The 21603-nt window shown below is 38.0% G+C and overlaps 1 protein-coding gene across 6 annotated transcripts; it reads left to right on the top strand.

Annotated features, from left to right (window-relative positions):
- Positions 1-480: 480 nt before the first annotated feature.
- On the top strand, positions 481-19724 carry LOC128257079 (ral guanine nucleotide dissociation stimulator-like 1). Of its 6 annotated transcripts, none has more exons than XM_052987888.1 (7): positions 481-863; positions 4005-4318; positions 15844-15945; positions 16384-16767; positions 16832-17350; positions 17423-17575; positions 17649-19724. In XM_052987888.1, the coding sequence occupies exons 2-7, from the start codon at positions 4292-4294 to the stop codon at positions 18798-18800; spliced, it is 2337 nt and encodes a 778-aa protein (XP_052843848.1). In that variant the 5' UTR covers positions 481-863; positions 4005-4291; the 3' UTR covers positions 18801-19724. The 6 variants fall into 6 exon arrangements, with proteins under 6 accessions (XP_052843848.1, XP_052843843.1, XP_052843847.1 ...); XM_052987883.1 differs by having other exon boundaries at positions 3931-4318; XM_052987887.1 differs by having other exon boundaries at positions 515-529; positions 3931-4318.
- Positions 19725-21603: the final 1879 nt, after the last annotated feature.

Genomic DNA, 21603 nt, shown 5'->3' with positions numbered 1-21603 from the left:
TCAATTTGCGAATTGAACAAGGTGTATAATTTCTAAAAAAAATGTATTTTTAAATTAATAAGAAGCTTATTACAATTTTAACATAAAACTGAAAATATGTAAAAAAAAATTTTTTTTTAGTTACTCATCTGGTATAAAAAGAATAGATAGAAACCAAGTAAAGTAAAATTTGACAAATCATTTAGGTAAAAACAAAAACTTAATGCTTGTAGGAACTTTAATCGGATGTTGGCAGCATGTAGCCAATAATCAAATAGAATGAATGCAATATCTTTTGGTAGCATACCAACAGCACTTACGATATTCGCCAGATCGTTTTACCATGGCTCTGTGGTGCTGTTCACCCAGGTAGATCGTTTGGTCAACAAATAAAAAAATCTGATACTGGCTCTCCGCCTGCAGCCGCTGCTCTCTCTTGCCTTTGTTGGCTGCGAGAGAGGCTCTTGGCCAGGCCAAAAGACGGGACCAGCTTCAGTTTTGAGTTCGGCGTGTGTTTCGCCAGTTTCGCTCGGCTCACCTCAGTCGCAAAGTACGTGTAACCAAAGATAGACGAGTCCGAGTTCCGATCCCAGTGGTCCCAATCCGCTCAAAAGTTTTTCAGCAGCCGTAGGAACACCCGCGAGCAACAACAATATATAGACATCATATCGCTGGCGGATTGCGGATGCGGATAGGGGGTCGCGGATGCGGAGCGTGGCTCGTAATGTCTGCCAAAGCGTAACGAAAATTTCCAGTGCTCAAGACAACAACATCGTATCATTAATGGCATTTTCTGTTTCGAGTTTGTGTGTGAAAAAATAGTGCACAAAAGTGGCAACAACAACCAAAAAAAAAAGTAATCAAGCAGCATGAAAATCTAAAAGGTATACAACAACGAAATTCCTGCCTTTTTTTGCTAATCGAAAATCTCCAATCAAATAATTACAATTAATGGCGCAATTTACTCGAAAATAGAAATGTAAAAATTTAACAAAATATACCCGTGTATAGTGGAAAAATTGGCATTTACACACCTGCAACATTTGTTTGCTTTTGTGTTTGTGTCTACCTAGACGCTCGCAAGTGTGTGTACATAAAGATATAGCCGCGAGTGTGTATGTTTGCCGTTGCATAGCTGTAAACCAGTTGCCAATTGCAACGTGTTTTTTGAGTTGTTGGTCCAAGACATAGCCAGCAAAAAAAAATATATAAAAATGTCTAGGAAAATTGTGAAGTTGTCATGGAAAACTCAAAGCGAATTAACAATAAATCAAGCGCTTAAAACTTTTTAAAAAGAAGTATTTGTTACCCACAATACATCTTCAAAATAAACTAAATAACTTATAAGTGATAAAAGAATAAACAAAAAATGAAACTTTAAATCATGTTTTAATCACGGAATTTTCCACAAGTTTAGTAACTTGACAAACTCATCTCAAGATAAATTGATATCAAAGCTAGCATTTTATAGAACTGCTTGCGTGTTACCGCCGAAAAACACGTTCGAAACGAGTGTTAAAATGACAAAGAAGAAATCGCAGAAATGAAATCGAACAAAAATAGGAGAAAAAAAAAAACAGAAAACTAAGAACTAAAAAGACTTAACTCGGCTACGTTTTCGCCTTTTTTTTTTTGGCTAATAAAGCAATTTGATATCGTAAAGCAAAAAACACTGAGAACTGAGTGAGATCATGATTGCAGTCGTAAAAGAGAAAGAGAGGGAGAGCAAAACAGCAAAACAGCAACAGAGAGAAAGAGAGTGGGAGAGAGTTAATTTAGTTTAAGCCAGGCCAAAAAATAAATGGCAACGAAATAAATAAGCGACCGATTCAGAATTTCCATTTGTCAATATAGCCCAGCAACAACAATAGGTAGCCCATATATCACTGTCGCCAGAATATATATAAATAAATTTAAATCGCTTATGGATCCAAGCTCAGCAGTGTGGAGGTGTAAGAAACAAAAAAGCGAAGCGAACAAAATAAAAAAAAAAAACAGCAACCAATTTCGCAAAAAAGCTCGCCAAGCTGACAGAACGGCAAAATTTGAAGAGAGAGCCCGAGCGAAACGCTGACGTCGTTCAGCTTGTTTTAACTTTTGTTTTGAATTAAAAATGCTAATTAATTGATGATGGCTTATAGTTCTAAGAACTAACAAAGGGGGAGATATACATACGTGTATAGGGATGTCCATAGAGTGGGATCCACAACTTATAATTAAGAGCTCAGCTTGCCATTAATGCTACACATGCAAAAATTAGATAATATTTTACCTGATATTAAAAGCTTTAACAAATAAATAGGTATAATTTATATTTATATCCCTTCCTTACTGTAAAAATATACATTTGCTAATCGTATTAATTATTTAATACACCTTTTAAATAAGAAGCAGTACGATTATTTTTTCTGTGTACCCCATCTTCTTCTTGATGTTATGGGGCTTTGAGAAGGGTCACTCACAGCTCAAGGTAATCAAGGTTGATGATTGTTCAAGTTTTGTTTGTGTTTGGCCAAACAGACTTGCCCCTAATGACACCGAAATGAGAATCTTTATCTCTCTTTTAACGAAGTTATTACAATTTTTAAATTGAGAATGTTAATGTGCGCCTCAAATATACACACTTGTTGTTTTAAAATGCTTTAAAATTATTTTTATTTTTTCTTAGACATTTTTTAAACGAATTTTCTCTGTGGAAAGAATCCGTAACTATTCAAATTAGTAAGAAATTAAAATGTATCCACAAAAACTAGTTTGCGGTATGCCCATAAGGATTTATTTAAATTTCGTTCAAGCTTCGCTTACGATATTCAGTAGAATTTATTTTATTTTCCCTCTCGTAAACTCTATGGAACCATTAAACATCTGATCAGTTCTGCACTCTCTTCATCCGATTCTCTCAGATTTTTTTTTTATCTTTCTCCAATTCTCCCTGTACCTTCGGCAAGCCTCTAAATGTTGACGATATTCGCCTACCTGTTTTTGGTTTGTTTTGTTCTGTTTTGTTTTCATTTCTTTGCCCAGGTATTGTCTGGCCAAACATTTTCCGCATTTTTTCATGTGCCTCTGAGCTATGTAACTATTCAGAACACATACATAGGTAGCATGCCAGCCATCGAATGCGAACAAGTAGAAGCATAATCTAGCAAAAACAACTGTGTTGTGCTGAAAAAAAAACTTTCATTAATGTTTTTGTTTTGCGTTAGCTAAATATTTCGAGACGAGCCGCTATCTGTTGCCCAGAAAGAAGGGGTAACTGCGATTACGAGTCGTAAAAAAGAAATCCATCATTAGGTGCTGTCAACTCCGCTGTCGCTGTTGCTGTCACCTGTGTAGATTGGCACAGTGGGTGTGGAGAGCTTCTTCCTTTGGCCAAACTGCTTTGAATTCGCAGAAAATATTTTTTTTTTATATCTGAGAGAGATAAATTTTTTTTGCTGATAAAATAGGATATATATAGATTATATAGGATATTGACTCACTAATGTAAAATACTTACTAAATAAGAACAAAATAATGACTTATTATTTTCTTTTCTTACTTATGTTAGATTTTATTAGTATTTGAATGTGGAAAAAACCACAGAAACCAAAGATTTGTTGACAAAGTGTTCGCTACTATTCCACTGTACCTGTGCAGCGAATATCGTAAATCAGTTGCGCGCCACGTTCAAACCGCATTCATTTTACTCCGGTGGCTTTGCCGCTCCACTACGAATTAGTTGTTGCTGGGCGGTCGATGGCGCTTGGCCTCCGCGGTCTTGGCTTCTAAGCCTCTGGAATGCCAACAATGTGCGGTGCGTTCGGTTTTGGTTCATTTTTTTTTATTTCAAACTTTTATTGACCGTTACATTTACGGGCTGCTGCTGCTGCTGCTGCTGCTGTTGCTACTGTCGCACTTTCCATTGAGCTGAAATGGTTTTCACCCGAATGTTTTGTCGCTTTCTTGCAGTTTGGTAACGAAATGGAAAAGAAAACTTGAAATTTGTGTCGATACGATTGCAAGTTTGGTCGCGTATCTTGCAGATACATCCGCTTGTCCGAGCAAATTGCACAACCCAAAAGAAATAAATAAGTAAACGCGTTACACGTGTCCGCCAAAGTGTGTGTGTGTGTGTGTGAGTGTATGTTCGAGTCTTTGTTCGCCGTTAGCTGTGCCAAGCCAAAATGCGCGTATCCGACAGATACCCGTCATCATCATCATTGTTACCACCACAACCAGCACCATCGGCAATTGCATCGCACCAGATTTTGAGCAGCACGCACCTTGAAGTAATTGCAGCATCTGGCCATCGTCAACGCTGCGGAATATAATGAGTCAAAATGTGGCCGATAGTTTGGTGAGTAGCTAACCCATTAACTCGTACACGTACTTTAGTATATGGTATATAGTAGTAAGCGTAGAAAGTAACAGGGAAATGCATAGAAAGTCATTTTGAAAGTATCTCGCTGAGCGGCGAACTTTGCGTGGAAGCTTTCTGCCCAAGTCTGCTAATTACTTGGTCAAATATTTGGAAGACCATATCAACGCTAAGAAAAAATGGTACCCTTAAAGGCTATAACATTTTATTGAAGGGATTTCGAAATTATCATCATTAATAACTTGCAAACTTTTTAGTATATGTAAGCCTGTGTTACTCAAGCTATGTATTTTTTTTAATTAAAAAGCTTTTCTAATGAATTTCAATGAATGGATTCTGTTTTTCCACATGACTTAAATACTTTAAATACACAATTTAAAAAATGACTAGTGAAGATAACATTCAGGCTTCGATGAGACATTTTAAAATATTGCTTTCGTTTTTTAAAAACAATTTCTCATCGTTCCAATTCATTTTTGATAAACAAACGACAATATGTGTAAAAATATGTTACAAATAATGTGTTGAATTTTGTTATCTTATCAGCTTATCAATATTTCCCGTTTTAAATAAAATGCAAATGGGAATTTGAAATACAATAATCAACTGACCCAATAAGAAGTCAATATTGACTTAATATATTTTATATGCTTTATGCAACAATCGATATCAGCATACATGTCACCTAACTTTGCCTTGAAACTTGTTGCATTCGCTAATTGATCAATTGACGTGCTTTCGGGGTCCAATATTTATCCAATGTCTACAAGCAACAAACAAAACAGCAGACATCGTTTGATTGGCGCTTACGTAAATGCACGTTTTATTAATATTTTTGCTTATTGATTTCCCCGCCAGCTTTCTTTAAGTCGTTACCAAATACCAGACAACATTCAGGTATTCCCATTTCCATAATTATGTCATTCCAGTTCAAATGTTTGGCCGGGTGGTCAACTGATAGACCAAAAACTCAAACAAAGCAAGTGGGAAATTTATTTAAATTTCTTCTATGGCATTAATCAAAATAAAAAAAAAACCCGTCAAGTCTTAAAGTTTTAAGAGGCTCATAAATTCCATTGATATATGCGTGAAGATAATGAAAACAAATGCTATTGTGGGGGTCAGTGTGAAGTTCGCCTTACAAAATACCAAAAAAATACTAGTTATTACCGAAAGAGAGCGGGTGAGAGAGTTCTGATGGGAACCAAACAACCCAGTCAATTGCTCATCAGAAAAAACATAAACAGAGCGAGAATGGTTGAAACAAGTAGGAATTATAAGGCATGGGTAACCCGACTAGAAGATACCACGCAAGTCCATTGAGTTTAAGCAATATCAGCTGCCAATATAATATTTATATAAGCATATTATTTTTAACTCTTAAATTTGCATTTTCAAAGTCAAACTTTTATACAGCTAGGGATAATTTAAGCTTTTTCCAATACAGTGTTGAAATACGCATATAATAAAGTATCAATAGAGATGTTCGGTTTAAAATTTGCTGAAAGTAAATAAACAATCATGGCTTAAGATGTATAGATGTATGTATATAAAGTTCAATAAAATGTACAAATAATTCTCATTTAATAATAGGGGAAATTTGTATTGGTTATTATATTCTTTGTACATTTTAAGTATATTGAGAACTTAAGGACTTTTTCCATTTATCAATGTTGTTGCGTGTCACTTACATCTAAACAAAAACAATATACCCTTGTAATAGGCGTAAAAACCATAGTGGGTGCTAGAAGTTCCCACGGTCCAAAGCTAAAATACCTGAGAGTAAAACTCGAAGAGAGCACGCAGTGGATGCGCTCTCATCGCGGGGATGCTACAGTTACATCCGTCAAATAAGAACATCCCCCGTTCTTAGTGGGAGAGAGTGGATCCCCAAGAGAGAGTCGGAGAGTAAGAGAGAGACCCAGTGCAAAGCAAAGGGGTTTTTGAACAGTCGTTTGTTCTAAGCAGACAGAGTTCGTTTTCAACTGTTGTTGGCGGCGGTTGTGTCGCGTGTCTCTCTGCCCGAGAGTTTTGTGTGTGTGTCTCGCGCGCGTTTAATGCTCTCCCCCCTTTTCCAATTGGAGAAACCTCCGAATGTGAATTTTGTATAATGTTTTTGTAATTACATGGATGTCTCATGTTGAGATTTTCAGCCAAGCGAATGAAAATGCAAGCGGTATCCCGAATTTCGGTGTTTATATGTGTGCTATTGCAGCAATAGCGAAAGAAAACGAAAAGGAAAAAGAGATAAAAGTGAAAATAAATAAATAGTGGGAGAGGCCAAAGCAGATTGCCCAGCAGACGTATAGACGTAGTGCAACGAACCCTTCTTCGCGGACCAAGGATTCACCAATTACCACTAACCAGTGAACAAACACCAACCACCCACCACCCCCATCACTATTGCTCCTGGGTGTGTTTCTGTGCGTCCCGTTGACTCATCGTTCCCAGGAAGCTGAACAACAGTATAGCGGGCAACCACACAGAAGCTCAGACAAAAAAAAAGAGCAGCAGGAATATCGATTTTACTTGCCTTTACCTACACTACCACCACCCACAACATCCATTGAACTGCACTTGGGTAAAAAAAAAACAAAAACACCAGAAGCCATTAAAGGAGACGTGCAAATTAAAGATAACAAAAGAGACGGAGGATAACGGATAGGAAAAACCTAGCAGTGCCTCATCAGGAAATCTCAGAAACATTTCTCAAGGAACAAAAGCCAATCTCAAATGGTAATCCATCAGGGCAGAAAAAAAGAAGCGCGCTTAAGATCTCTCGTTTTTTTACTGTCCTTACAGTGGTCATTCACAAAAATAAACCTTTAAGCAAAATTATTATGTTTTTTAAATACTTTTAAATCCCTCTGTTCAAAGTTAAAAACTTAAGATAAGATTAAATAAACATTGTAGTGAGACCACTGTGAGGGCATGTCTTTGTCATTACTATTGACCCTCGCCACTAAATCAACAACTTGGATAAATATCAAATAGTGCGCACCCATTCTTTGTCCAAGAATTTTTTGCCTTGCTTTGTACTTGATCTGGTTATGTGTAGAGAGTAATTACTGTATTATCTTAGTTTCGAATCACAGAGAAATGCCAACAACGATTATGTGTAAAAGGGCAATGTCATGGAAAATTTACGCCTTGGTGGAGTCTAGAAATAAAATACTTCTCTGGAAAAGGATTAGGGATCGATACAAGTTGGGGGATATTCTTAATAAATTAATCGCATGAGAAGTGACAGCCAAGTTTTGTTTTTATGTTTTTGGGGATTTTAATAAATTCTGTTGGGTATGCTTAAGTAATGAATAATAAAGGCTTTTAATTTGGAACTTCTCAGAAATTTGAGGTTTTTTTTTATCACAATAAAAACTAAAAATATATAATTTGAAAATGATTCATATGAGAGCTAGCCACATATTAATAAAGTTGCACTCTCAGTTTTGTTTTCGTGTATTTATCAACCATTTATGTGAAGAACCCCTCCAAACATTTATCAGGTTCCATTGTGTGCAAAACAAAAGCTCCGCCTCTTCCTCTTCGCAGTGGAGAATGCATAAAAATAATTTACGTGGAGAGCTATGCTCAGTAGTGGCTCAAGCTTTGGTTCAAGTTGATATGTTTTTGTATTGTTTGTACATCATTTCTGCTGCCCGACGGATGTGGTTTGATAATACTCGAAAGAGCGGGACAGAAGCCGACTAGTCGACAGAGACAGATAGTTACACAAAAAGAAATGCTTGCACTAAGCTAAGATATTAATGGTTTTGTGTTATGAAGCAAGTTTTGAAACAGGATGTGGTAGCGGTTGGATATAAAGGGAAATCAAGAGTGAAAGGAGTAGGTAGTTGTAATGAAAAAGTGCGATCTAATCAATTTTAATCTGTTTAGTAACATCTGGACCTTAATTTCAAAAAGTCAATATCGCAATTTTTTTTTAAATTTTAATTTCAAACATGCAACATGACTATAAATTTGTTATAAATGTTTTAATTTCTTTTCGTGCATTGGCGGAGCAACAAATGTTGTCAAGCTGACTGCGTCGGATGCAGTCAGATGTAACTGACAGTCAGTCAGAGTCATTTAGCCAGTCAGTCATTCATTCAGAGATGACTGAGGGGAGAGTGGTGTTTAGTTTCAGTCGCTTTTTTCTTTGGCGTTTTCAATTCTGTTTTACGCTGTTTTTTTTGCCGCTGCTTCTGTTGCTGCAATTCACAAAACTCGTGCCAGGGTTCGTCGATTCAAAAATAGATATTAGTGCCTACACTTGCGGTCAAAATAAATGGCTTGCAATAATTTACAACATCAACGAAATGTTTGGGTAACTTCAGCAACATAAATCTACTGCTCATTCAGCCACAAACATTTTTCAAATTCATTCGGCAACTGAATTGAAAATATTATGCTATTATTCATTTAGCTAATGTAATATAAATTTCTTAAATTTTTAAATTTATTGCAAAGCCAATGGCCATTTGCTTTGATTTTATTGTTGAACACTCTTGTTTAATGAGATTGTGGCTATTTTTGCAAAGATCTGTAATTGAGAAAAGCCCCCGGCGAAAAACAGAAATTTCCACCCACACGCTTTTCTGGAGGAAAGGTCACCTGCTCTATATATAGACAGATGACGTGGGCCGCCCCAATCAGCCGCCCCATCATACTTGGATGTTATTTCTTTATAATTAAGGAGCTTGTATACACAAACACGAAAATGTTTGACAATTGCCCGTCTGCCATTATAGTACTATAATATTTCATCACTTAATGAGCTTTATTTCTGCCGCCGTTTTTTTTTCTGAGTTGGGTATTTTCTGATGAATCATTCGGACTGAAAAGGTAAAACTCAGCCGTATGCAAATGGCGTTTCCTCCCAGAGTCGTGTTCTGTTTCTCTCGGTCTCGTTTGGCATACGTTGTAATAATAATCGTGAATGAAATGAGTGTGTTCAGGTTGTGGGGCATGGTACGAATCGAGTGCAATATATGTGCATATTGATTAGACGAAGGCATCTCAAACAAAACGATTACAAATACGTATGTATGTATGTATGGGCATATATGGGTCTGGTTTGTTGGGTCTGAAACTGTGAAGGATTTCTTCTAATCAGTTCTGGCCTCAAAGTTCGACTTGAAGAAGCTTTGTTATTTTTGCTAGCATATTTTGTTATCGCTTGAACCTTGGAATATTTTAATATTTCATGAGAATTAATATGCAATCTCCAGGGTAAACATTGCTAATGTTTATAAAATTGTTGAGATATTGAAAAATTATAACTGAGAAATGTTTTAGTGGGAAAATTATAGTTTTGAAGGTTAAATTTTAATATTTTCAATGAGTGCGTAGAAGTACTTCATTGTAAGCTACCATACAGGCAGCAAACAGTTGGCTATTAAATTCCATAGATAAAATAAATGCGTTTTAATGTTTTCACTACCAAATTTTATTGGGTTTGTTTTTTTTTACCTTATTGCAAAATAACTTAACGGTACTAGCAAATCGACATGCATGTTTTATGCTTCAGGAAAAAAGAAAACTAATTGAAATATAAATTACCATCTTAAATTGCTTCACTGCACAGAACAAATGAATCTAATAAATTTCTATCCACAATTCACGTATAATTCATGCTCGAATTAGAAGCTTTGTTCAGTTTGCATCTAGTTTATGGCTTTGCTCCGGGAAAAAAATCCTAGACCTCCCAAAATGAATGACGCATGCTGGACGAACGTGCCTCAATTATCGGGTGGCTTTCGTATATGTGTTATTATATTTGATTGTTCTCGATTTAATTTTCGTGATGCGTATTTGATTGTTTGGTCTTCGATGCATTTCTTGGTAATTTAATTTCACACTTGGCCACGCGCGGCACGTTCCAGATCCGAGACCTCTGGACCCGACCTTTTTTCCCCATTCCCCGCTCGCATGACCAACCGCTGACCTCTCCTTCTGAATAATTTGTTTTTTCCTAGCCGAGATTAACTGGCTCAAAGACCTTCCAAACCAAATGACATTTCTCTTCGCACGAATTTGGCCAGAAACAAGTTATGTAATTGGCAAAGGGGCCGGGCCGGGCTGTAATTGAGCAAAACTGCAAAATGGTCGGAGGAGTTGGCCTGAATTTATGGCTAAACTCAACATGAAATGGGCTGGGCCAGTTCATCTCCGGCGAGCTAAATGCCATAAAACTGATGGAGAAAAGGAAAGCGCAACGCAGTTTCCACACCAAAAACAAGAAAATATTTATCTAGGCAAAATATTGCAGAGTTTCTATTGGATTGAACGAATTGTAAATACTCTTTTAAGCAGCAACTTATATAAATAAATTTATGATTAAAACTGTTATTTTCAAAGCAGTTTGGATATTCTTTTTCTAATATATTTCAAATCATTTTCAAATGATTAGAATTCCTTTTAAAAATTAAAATCTATTTAAATTCTGGGATCATGTCTTAATCTCGACTTTTCCTGTCAAGAAACTTTTCCAGACTTTTCATCTTTGTTAGAGTATTTTCGGAAGAACATTTCCCTGGCGAAACCTGTGCGCAGCTGTCAATGGGCGTGAAATACTAAGCCCCAAAATCAACAAAAACAAACTAGCTGCCCGTAATAACTTCCTGGTAAAAGTTGAACACATCTTGGAATGGGATGCCTCAATGATCATACTTGGGATGTGGATGTTGTTTACGATTATAGGCCGGGATGAACAATGCGCCTAACCCGATATGAAAATGCTAAACAACAACAATTACCCGTAAATTTGCCTCAGGAAATGGTGTTTTTGAATGGGGGTTCGGGGGGTAAACGCTTCCCATTTAGCCAAATTTGGAGGGGATGAGTGAGTAGTGAGCGCCACTTGAAGTACAAAAGTCGCTTGTCAAAAATACACTTTTCGTTTGTTTGTTTGCTGTGTATTGTTTTTTTTTTTTTGTCTATTTTTGGGTATTTTTTTTTAATGTGAGTAGCTCATAAACATCAAATACAGCTGAACAATGCGAGTGGATTGTGTGCTGTGTGTGTGTGTGTGTGTGTGTGTGTGTGTGTGTGTGTGTGTGTGTGTGTGTGTGTCTTTGGAGTCAAATCGTAGCCAAGGTCAGGGGCTCTGTGAACGAACTGAGAAGACAGCTCAAGTGGGTTGAGGGTCGCAGTCAATCAATGAACCACAGCCCGCGACCAAGATCAAGTACAAAGCAACCCCTTAAGAGTTTAACACCCCCCCCAAAAAAAAAAAAAAACTATATGAGTTCAAACCAAAGCATCCCATCCCGAAATAACTTGCAGAATTTCACAAGTCGAGCCAATTGCAAATGCCCGCATAGCCAAAAGCACCAGCAGAAGCCCGCTCTAATCAAGAGTCACACCTGCGCCTACCAGCTGCAGGATCTGGCAGGATATAATCAAGCCCTAATGCCGCCGCTGGATAACACGGACTTTAGCAGTGCCTGGCGGCAGGTGAACAACAACACCACCAGCCAGTCCTGCGCCTACCATCAGCAGCAGGAAACCAAGGACACCAAGAGGCCATACCACCATCACACCTGTCCAAGACAGCGGAAAAAGCCAGCTCAAATGTGCCAGCAGCACCAACATCAGCAGCAGCAGGAGCCCCAGCAGCGCCGATCGCGATCCGCATCGGCCAAGCCGCGCAGGAACAGTTCCTATCACTCCTATGACGACCTGGATGTCTCGTCGGCGGTCCTCAATGCGGAACGCAAGGTGGTGGCCAGCTTGAAGTACCTCTGTGCCTGCACGGGCGCCACCCTAAGGAATCTCTCCAAGAAGACCAAAGATTTGCACGCCAAAAACTATACCTACACAAAGGTAAATTGCGGGTCTATTAGAAGATAACTCATTTACTATGTTATCGGACCTAACTATCAACTTAAACTGATCATTTTTAATTAAGGGCTAATTTTATTATTTTAAAATCAGTAAATGCCTGCCGAAAATTATATAAAATCACAATATTATTGCCGCATTACTTCCGTATTATAATTTAGATACTGCCGAATTAATTTTATTTATTTTTATGTTACTCCCAAAAATTTTGATACCTTTTAAGAGTATAAAATTATACGACTGTATTTTCTTACCTATGCCATTTTGCACCAGCTTTTGTCTACTCTTTGGCTTTATTTGGTGTGAGATACTCGTTAAGTTGCAGCCACCTGAGTCACATCCGGCTTAATTATGTTTACCCAATTGATTGTCTAATTGACACTAATTAATTGCTTGAATTGCACGCAAAAATTTAAGGCGCTAAGGCAATAGACTGTTAATTGAAGCGAAATTACTCTGCCAATTCATCTGTTGATGGCTGGTTTTGCTTTCAATGCTTTTGCTTTTAAATGTCTAGTATTATTTTATTTCATCGAAGAACAAAGTAGGTTCAAAACAAATTTAGGATTTTTTTTTTTTTTTTTTTTTTTTGCAAACATATCACCTAATTGTCTTTGAACTTGAACTTGGTGATACTAATAGACCAGTGAGATTCAGAGGCGGAAGTAAATAAATGAAATTGGCGCACAGCAACGTTTAATCTTATTTTCAGATTAAATTTCAGGCTTGATATCATCTTAAAGCAAAAATGTTATTCCATTGTCTTTAAAGAGTGAAAAATCAGGACAATACTGAACGAATGACTCAATTATGAGTTTACCAATCAAAATTTACGCTTGCAGCCTATAAATCAATGTCCATTTAAACATGATTTACTACCGAATCTATGCCTTTAAATCATTTTTAAGTAGCAGTACTAGTATTTTCTTCATTTTTGACGCAAATTGGGAATTGAACTGAGCTGCCATAATGCGTCATTAATTAAACAGCAAAAACAAATGAACCCAGCAGCTCGTATAAGGCATCCAAAACAAAAAATGCCAAATAAATAACAAATAAATTAAATAAATACGTATAAGCTATACATATGTATGTTAATATATGTGTATTCCACAATGCGAATCAAGAACAGCGGCAAAAGTTTTTTTGGCAGATGCCGCTAAGGAAAAGTCGCTGCCGGCGCCGATGATCGTGAATCGGAATTGATTAAATGTTGCCATCACATTGTATATACATATATGTATATGCATATATGTACGTATGCTTAATGGATTAGGGAAGGGGAAATGTGTGTAAATCAGCCAGCCGAAAAATAAAACAGAGAGCAGCAATTAAGCTCAAGCATGCTACAATTAGATAAAAACAATTGCAATTTTGTTTCTTATGTTTTCGGATTTTCAGCAGGAAGCAGCAGTCAAGCATCCATTTTCCCATCTGTTGTTATTGAATTTGGTTTAGCGAGGGACGTTTTAATAGCTGCCTAAATTTTTTTAAGTGCAAATGGATCGCACAGTTTATCCCATCCCCATTTCGGAATGCCCTTACATTGCCACATCGTGTCTTCTATTTTTGCAAGGCCATTTGGAAATGTTTCAGCTGCTTCCAGATCCATCTCGGAATGTATGCACAATTACACAAAACAACTAATCGCCCTCTTGCCTGCCACTTAACACCCTGAGAAGAAGTGTGTACTCATTATGTAGTTCCATGTTTTTACGAAATATTAAAGTACTTCCAACAAAAATTTACGAAATGCTGGCGAAGTGAACTAAACATTTGTACAAATTGGTTCGTTTGGTGTTTGTTGTAATCAAAGCGCATGCGGGCAATTAATTGGATCAACATTAAATTCGTGTCTGTCTGTCTAGGATGGATGACCCCATGTTCGTGTGGTGTGCGGTGTGTGGATTTTTCTGGACGAATCCCCCCTTTTTCGCCCCACATCGAATCATGTTTATGTTTTCGCATTCCCTTTGCGCTTCTTATTTGGGGTCAGCTGGATATTGTTGATGTTGTCGCCCTATCTGCACAGTAAAAAAGAATTTTTTCTTATAGTTAAATTTCTTAAAAAAGATTTTTGTATATTAAATACCGATTTCCTAATGTCTGGTTATGGTTCAGAGAAACCTGAAGTCAAATTGTTAAGGAACAGATTTTGGTCTTCTATATGTGATTTTAATATACAATATTCCAAAAATTGCCTCTAGCTAAGAGCTTTCAGTCAGACAAAGTTTTATACAAAGTTAACTTAATGTGTGTTAACAAGACATTGAGAGATCAGCAGTAAAAAATCTTACATTTATTGTGCAATAGCTGCAGATAAGGGCTTTTTAATTGATTTAAGTAGCTTAAGGAATTGTGGTTCTTTTTTCTCGGTGTGGGAAAATCTTTTTATAGCGACTTCTGTTAATCCACGGTTTTGTTGTAACTTTTGTTGCTGTTTAGCTGTTTATTATTATGGGGGGGGGGGGGGGGGGGGCGCCAACACCCTCAAACTTTGCGTGCCTTTCCCTCTGTGGTTGCTGTTGCTGCTCGTTTATTCATTCAGTTCTCGTTTAATGCTTTTTCACGCTTTTGGCATGACTGCGAGTAAATTTCAATTTAAATACTTATGCACTCGTTTATGTGGGCCTGTCTTTGTGTGGTATTTACATAGTTTTTACATAAACACAAAGGGTATTTGGAAAGCGCTGCCTTTGTTTGTTGCATGATTTTCTAATTAGAATTTTAATGCTTCGCCGTTGATTAAACGAAAATATGTTTGGCATTTTCCGGGCTCATAAGGCCTTGGGAAACAAGTGGTATAAATACATAAATAATTGCGTTGGAAACTCAATTTTTATTACGAAAAGACATCTTGGCTGCAAATTTAAAGACGCGACTAGGATTTGAACAACTTTTCATGTTAATTTAAATATGTTTTTCATTTCCAATTAGGACAAACAAATTCTAAAACATTTCCATTTTCATCTCTTTTGAAATTCATTTAGTTTTGCTCTATCCAACAAATTAGCAAAGAATTTGTGTTTCAATTAAAATACCACGACTAGACAAGAAAAAATGTTGTTTGGGCCTTAACATTGCCAAAGATGCCACACGAAACGGAAATGGAAATGGAAATGCCAGACAACCGAATTTCCACAAAAACAAACAATTTTCTGATTCAAAACAATTTGGCAAAATCTTAGGACATAATGTTTATATTGGGAATATTCAAAAATTGTTGAACTCGTATTAAGGGGAAATAAATTAAAAATACGTCGGATATTCTATCTAAAAATAGGTGTATGATACATTTGATTGCCTATACAATTAGCCGTGATCTTTGGCTTTGACACAGATTGTATAAATATCTATTAATTATTTATCGAATGTTCTTGGTCTATTTTAAGATGTTCGTTTTTTATTTTATTTTCTTTAATGCGTAGATATAAAATACTCAATAGTAAATAGTGATGTGTTCGATGATATTTGAAAGGGAGACATTCTTTTCCGCCATTTATTAATAAAAATCAATTATTAGTAATTAGTTTTGGCATTGGCAAAAGAAAGTTTCCACACAAAGTTCAGGGATTAAAATTTTCTTTAAGTTGCAAAATGTATCAAATGCAAACAAGACCTCTGAAAATTATTAACTTTCTTTTTTCATTATTTTACAGCCCACGTGGCGCCTTTGGGGCGAAGAGCACGAAAAGAATGCAATTTTCACCGTCTACCTGAAGAAAGTGCGATATCACCGACCCACGCCCACGGCCAGCAATGTAAGTTATTATTAAAGTCAATTACTTTGACGGATAAAATCATTTGAAGATAACTTGTATAAATATAGATATATAAAAAATATAATTTTCGATTAAGTATAACAGCATTCTAAGCGAATAAAAGTTAACATATTGTAATGAAGTTCTCGCTTAATTATTTTATAATCATCAATTTATTTATTTGTTTTTAAATAATATTGATAAAAATATAAGTAATAATAAATAATAATTATACTAAGGACTGCAAAATATAATTTTAATAACAATACTTCAAAATGTATTTCCAATATATTTTATATTTGTATTTGTTCATATCTTAAAAATAATGCTGATACGCTAGAGGTCAGTTGTTGTTGTCTATAGAGTATAGAGTACAAATTTCAAACTAGAAAGATAAAATCAATGACTAATTTGAATGTAAATTTTTTCTCTGTGCAGGACTCAGATGATGAGATTTCCCATCTGGAGTGGGAGACAGTGCGAGTGCGCTTTGTGAAGGCGGCCACCTTGGCCCGATTGGTGGAGGCCCTGGCCACCGACGATGGGGAGCTGGAGAGCACCTTCATTAACGTCTTCCTGTCCACCTATCGCACCTTCTCCACGCCCAAGCAGGTGCTCAGTCTGCTGACGCAGCGCTACGATGCGCTGCATGAGAAGCATCTGGAGGAGTTGGAGCAGGCGCAGCAGAATGGCCAGGTCATGGATCCGGCCTATGATCCCCATGCCTCCATCCATGAGCAACACAAGAAAACGCTAGTCTCGGCGCTGCACGTTTGGCTAGATGGATTTCCGGAGGATTGGCACGAAGAAAACCTGCAGCAGGTAGGGGAATGGCATATAAGACGTTTGAAAATTGGTTTTAATGATTGAATATGCGTATAAACAGATACTGGCCTTTGCCATGAAGCGACTGAAACGATCGGATTTGCACATCAAGGTGCTGAATCGTCTGGAGCGGCTCATCCGGCAGTCTGTCTATGGAAATGGTGGCGGCGGAGGAGGCAGTGGCTCGGAGGGCAATGGTCTGTCTTGGCTTTCGGCCGCCGGTTCGCAGCAGATGCAGCAGTTCATGATACCCACGCACTACGGCTCATCGTATGACCTCACGGATCAGTTCAACGGCCTGTATCTCTCGCCAATGGGTCACGGGCCCATCTATCGTGGACCCACCCACTTTCTGCAGGCCTTCCGCTTTCCCCACGTGCCTATCCGCCATTTTGCCGAGCAGTTGACCCGCATGGACACGGAATTGTTCAAGCGACTGATTCCGCACCAATGCCTTGGGCACACGTGGGCCAGAAGGGATAGTGGAGGCTCGGAGACTGTGGTGGCCACCATCAACCAATTTAATGCGGTGCTCTTCCGTGTGGTCTCCAGCATTCTGATCGATCGACTGAAGCCTCAGGTGGGTGAACTTCGAACTTAGTTGCCATTGAATTGTTTAGGAAATCTAAATTATTTTATTATTATCTTATAGGAGCGCGCTCTGAACATTTCACGTTGGATTGACATTGCCCAGGAGCTGCGCATGCTCAAGAACTTTAGTTCGCTCAAGGCCATTATTTCGGCTCTAAATTCCAATTCCATATACCGCCTCTCCAAGATCTGGGAAGTGCTGCCTAAAGAAAGGGTTTGTTTTGGTTTTATGCTAATTAAAAAAAAAAAACAATAATAATTAATTCCTAATATTAATTATCTCACAGATGGAAGTCTTTACGGAGCTGGCGAGGATTTGCTCGGAGGACAACAATGCGTGGACTCTGCGAGAGGTACTGAAACGCGAGGGAACAGCTAAGAATCCCGAATCCAATCCGGGCAGTGATCAGAGCGATCGGCATCTGCAGAAGCTCATCTTGAATTTGGGAACGCAGACGTCACACGGAACGATACCCTATCTGGGTACTTTCCTCACCGATCTGACCATGATCCATACGGCCAATCCGGACTACCTCACCGAAAATAAGCTCATCAACTTCGACAAGAAGCGCAAGGAGTTCGAGGTGCTGGCGCAGATTAAGTTGCTCCAGGGAGCAGCCAACACGTATAATCTCCAGGGGGATGCCCTCTTCGATCATTGGTTTAACTCGATGCCAGTGCTTGATGAACGGGAGGCATTCGAGCTGAGTTGCCGACTGGAAGCACCACCGCCGGCGCCACGGAAATCGGTGGTCAGCACAAACACCTCGTTAACCAACACGACCGCCTCGTCGACGGCTTCGATTATAGGCCACAGGAAGACTGACTCCATACACTCCAACTCGAGCAGCGGGGCGGGATCGCAGTTCTACTGCGAACTGAACAGCAGTACCAGCTCCAGGCACAACTCTCTGGATCGGGATGCCCACCATCAGCACGCCTCCCTGATGTCCGCCTCGAGCAGTGTGTCCAATCTGTCGTTGGATTCCAGTAACTCTGGCGGACGACAGTCCGGCAAGCTGACGCACTCGCAGTCCATGGGAAATGGACTGAAATCGCATGGCAATGGCACCACCAATGGTGGATCGCCGCACATCAATGCCCAGCTGGTTCAGCCGACGGGTGGAACTCCTCAGTCCGCACCGGATTTCTACATCATCCGGGTGACCTACGAAACGGACAACATTGAGCTGGACGGGATTGTGCTGTACAAGAGCATTATGCTGGGAAATAACGAGCGTACGCCACAGGTCATCCGCAATTCTATGCTTAAATTGGGCCTGGAAGATGATCCAGATAGGTTTACACTAGCGCAGGTGTTACCGGATAAAGAACTCGTAATGCCGAAGAATGCCAATGTCTACTATGCGGTGAACACGAACTACAACCTCAACTTTATCCTGAGACCGCGAAAGGAGGAGGGCGTGGCCGGTAGCTAGTCCACGGCCGTGCCCCTGTCCCAATTGTGGTGTCTGGGATACGAGGGCGAAGAATAAGGATTAAGGATCACATTTTTGGGGGGATAATTGTATATAGCTAGAGCTTGACTCGCCCATGACAAAACTGGATATACCAATTTCTATTTAGGTTCATTAATCGTTTAAGTTATTTATTGAGTGAAGAAAAGGAATAGTAGAAGAAATGAATTCGATTAGTTCGATTACCGATTATTTCGATTAGTATCTAGATTCAAACCTGTCAATTAGAACTTAGCAAACTTTTGTAATCTCTGATTTTTCCCAGGCCTAGAGTTCGTTGTATAAGTCTATTGAAAAACCAACCCAAAACATATAGTATATAGAGACTCTACTGGAATATTTGCTGATATTTACACATACACATATATTACGTATATATACTTATATACAACAATTGATATTCTAAATGTGGTACAATAATTTGGGATCTTGAAACGGATATTAAGTTGGTTTAAGGATCCTCCTTGTCTATGTACTTTACTTGAGGACTTTCCACACACAAACAACTAAGCATATTTGTATAGATGTTTTTACCCACTGTACGTGTATTATAAATACAAAATTAACTATAAGTACTATTTGTAACTGTTTACGAACAGAGTGCACAAAACAAATAATGATTTATGGATAACTTTAGCCTGTTAAGAAATTGTAATTCTGATTTTGTAAGTTATCTACACTGAAAAGTAATGAGAAAATGAAACAATTATACATGTATGGTATACAATAAGAATATACTTCGATTTATACATATTAAATATGATAGCTATTTAAATGCAAAATGAAGTAAACAAAAGAAGAAAAACAGAGTAATATTGTAAATATATAAATGAAATGCGATAATTTGTGTTCTTCTGCAAAATAAATTGTACCAAAACAAAACAATGGTTTGAGTTCTTAAATTTCTATAAAAAATACATTCAAAGTAAGTAAAAGTGCACTTTATAGAGAATTATTTATTAGAGAAATATAGAAAATCTGTAATGCACAATCGATTTTAAAGGATTTTCTGATGGGACTAACGATATTCCAAAAAATTGCCAGCCCATCTTGTCAGAAAATTTGTCATTCCATTTAAGGTATTAGTAATAAAACACAAAAGATTCCCAACTTTGATTAGCCCGGCTTGGCAATGTCGAAACTTAACCCCCAACAAGTCAACAGCAAAAGTTTAACCCATTTCGATGTGAAAGGCAAAGAAGGACGGAAAGTGGAAAAATCTGATTATCAAGCAGCCGATGCCAAGAGAACTTGGCCAAGGCTTCAAACCAAATCAGCATCCGCAAGGCTGAAGGCTGAAGTAAAGGGGTTAGAATAAAGGACCAAGTTAGCGGGTCAAAACATCTCATTACATTTGCAGGCTGAAACACACACACACACAAAAACACAACCAAGAATAAGGCAGTAAAACTGAAATAAATTACTTTTTTGGCCTGTTAACAACTTTTGGCCGAAAACGAAAACAAGTTTCACCTTCGACTGCCATGACCCGCCCGCAACTTTCGCTGAAAACAAATTTCGTTATCCTTTCTCCCCTTTTTCGGCGCGTATAATTTTTCGGTCCACACAAACTTTAATTAGATCACTTCAATGACAAAAAATAAATCTCGTTCCGCGATAACAAAACCCACAGAGGCAAACAAATGGAGATGTGAGGGCGAGGGGGCGTGGCAGTGTGGCTGGGAGAACTTGAAAAGCTCTTGAAACACACAAACTTTCACAAACTAGTCGGTGAAAATCCGCATCAAGCATCAAATGGAAATGGAAATAAGTTGACTTGACTTGACGTTGAAGCTGCTCAAAAGGGCTGGAAAATGGGGTAGTGACATCAAAGTGGAGTGCCACTAAGGGGGCGTGGCGGGTGGAGGCTGGGGAGTTGGTAATAGTGAAAGCTCCGGGGTTAACAATGACGTCATAGTTGGGCAAGTCAAGAGCATGCACAGAAAATCATAACAAAATCTGTTTTAAAGTGGCATGTACCATTGGTATATATTAGTTTAACAAGAATTTTAATTTCACCCTTTTTGAATCACAGGAAAATATACAAATATGTAAAGATGACTTAATATGATATATATATAGAATCGAAATAAAAGATAAAATATTATTCCTGAATTTTTGAATGCATTGTCTTTCTATATTCAATTTTTAATTTTTCTTACTTGTTATTGAACAAATATATCTTAATGTTCGACTTGTTAAAGTATAGTATTTAAGGAACTTTTCGCCAACATTTTTGTTCTCTGTGCAACGGAAGCAAAACAGTTGTGGTTGGGGATAGTGATGGAGGTGAAAGCAATTTCTAGCGTACAAACACGTTTCGTCATAACTGAGAAGGAATAATCGATAACCTCAAGCAGACACAATGACGCAGTTAGAATGACATAATTCAACACACAGCCACAAAGAAAATTGATAAGACAGGGTCACAACTGCAGGTCAAAACAAGAAATTCAATTAGAAAGTCCTGTAAGAATGGGAGGGATTAAGGGTGGCAGTGTCAATGACGACAGTCCAGTTTGTCCTTCTCCATTCTTCCATTCCTATGCAGCACACACATTCCCCCACACTATGCGGGCTACACCCTCTTCCTTAACGATTCCCTCGACCATATACCCACCTTATATAGCACGTGTACACTTCCATCGACACCAGGTGAAACCTTCAACAAAAAAAAAAAAACAGCCAAACACAAAAAAAACACAAAAACCGGAGAGTAAATACCGATGACTGGTATCTGAAATACCCTTGCAAATCAATTGGT

Source organism: Drosophila gunungcola (genome assembly GCF_025200985.1).
Source record: "Drosophila gunungcola strain Sukarami chromosome 3L unlocalized genomic scaffold, Dgunungcola_SK_2 000002F, whole genome shotgun sequence".
In the NCBI taxonomy this organism is placed as follows: Eukaryota; Metazoa; Arthropoda; class Insecta; order Diptera; family Drosophilidae; genus Drosophila; species Drosophila gunungcola.
This window is presented reverse-complemented; position numbering and strand designations above follow the sequence as displayed.

Coding starts and splice junctions, on each gene's coding strand:
- LOC128257079 (XM_052987882.1), top strand. Junction 12,167..15,843: donor AAAACTATACCTACACAAAG/GTAAATTGCGGG, acceptor ATTATTTTACAG/CCCACGTGGCGCCTTTGGGG. Junction 17,576..17,648: donor AAGTGCTGCCTAAAGAAAGG/GTTTGTTTTGGT, acceptor ATTATCTCACAG/ATGGAAGTCTTTACGGAGCT.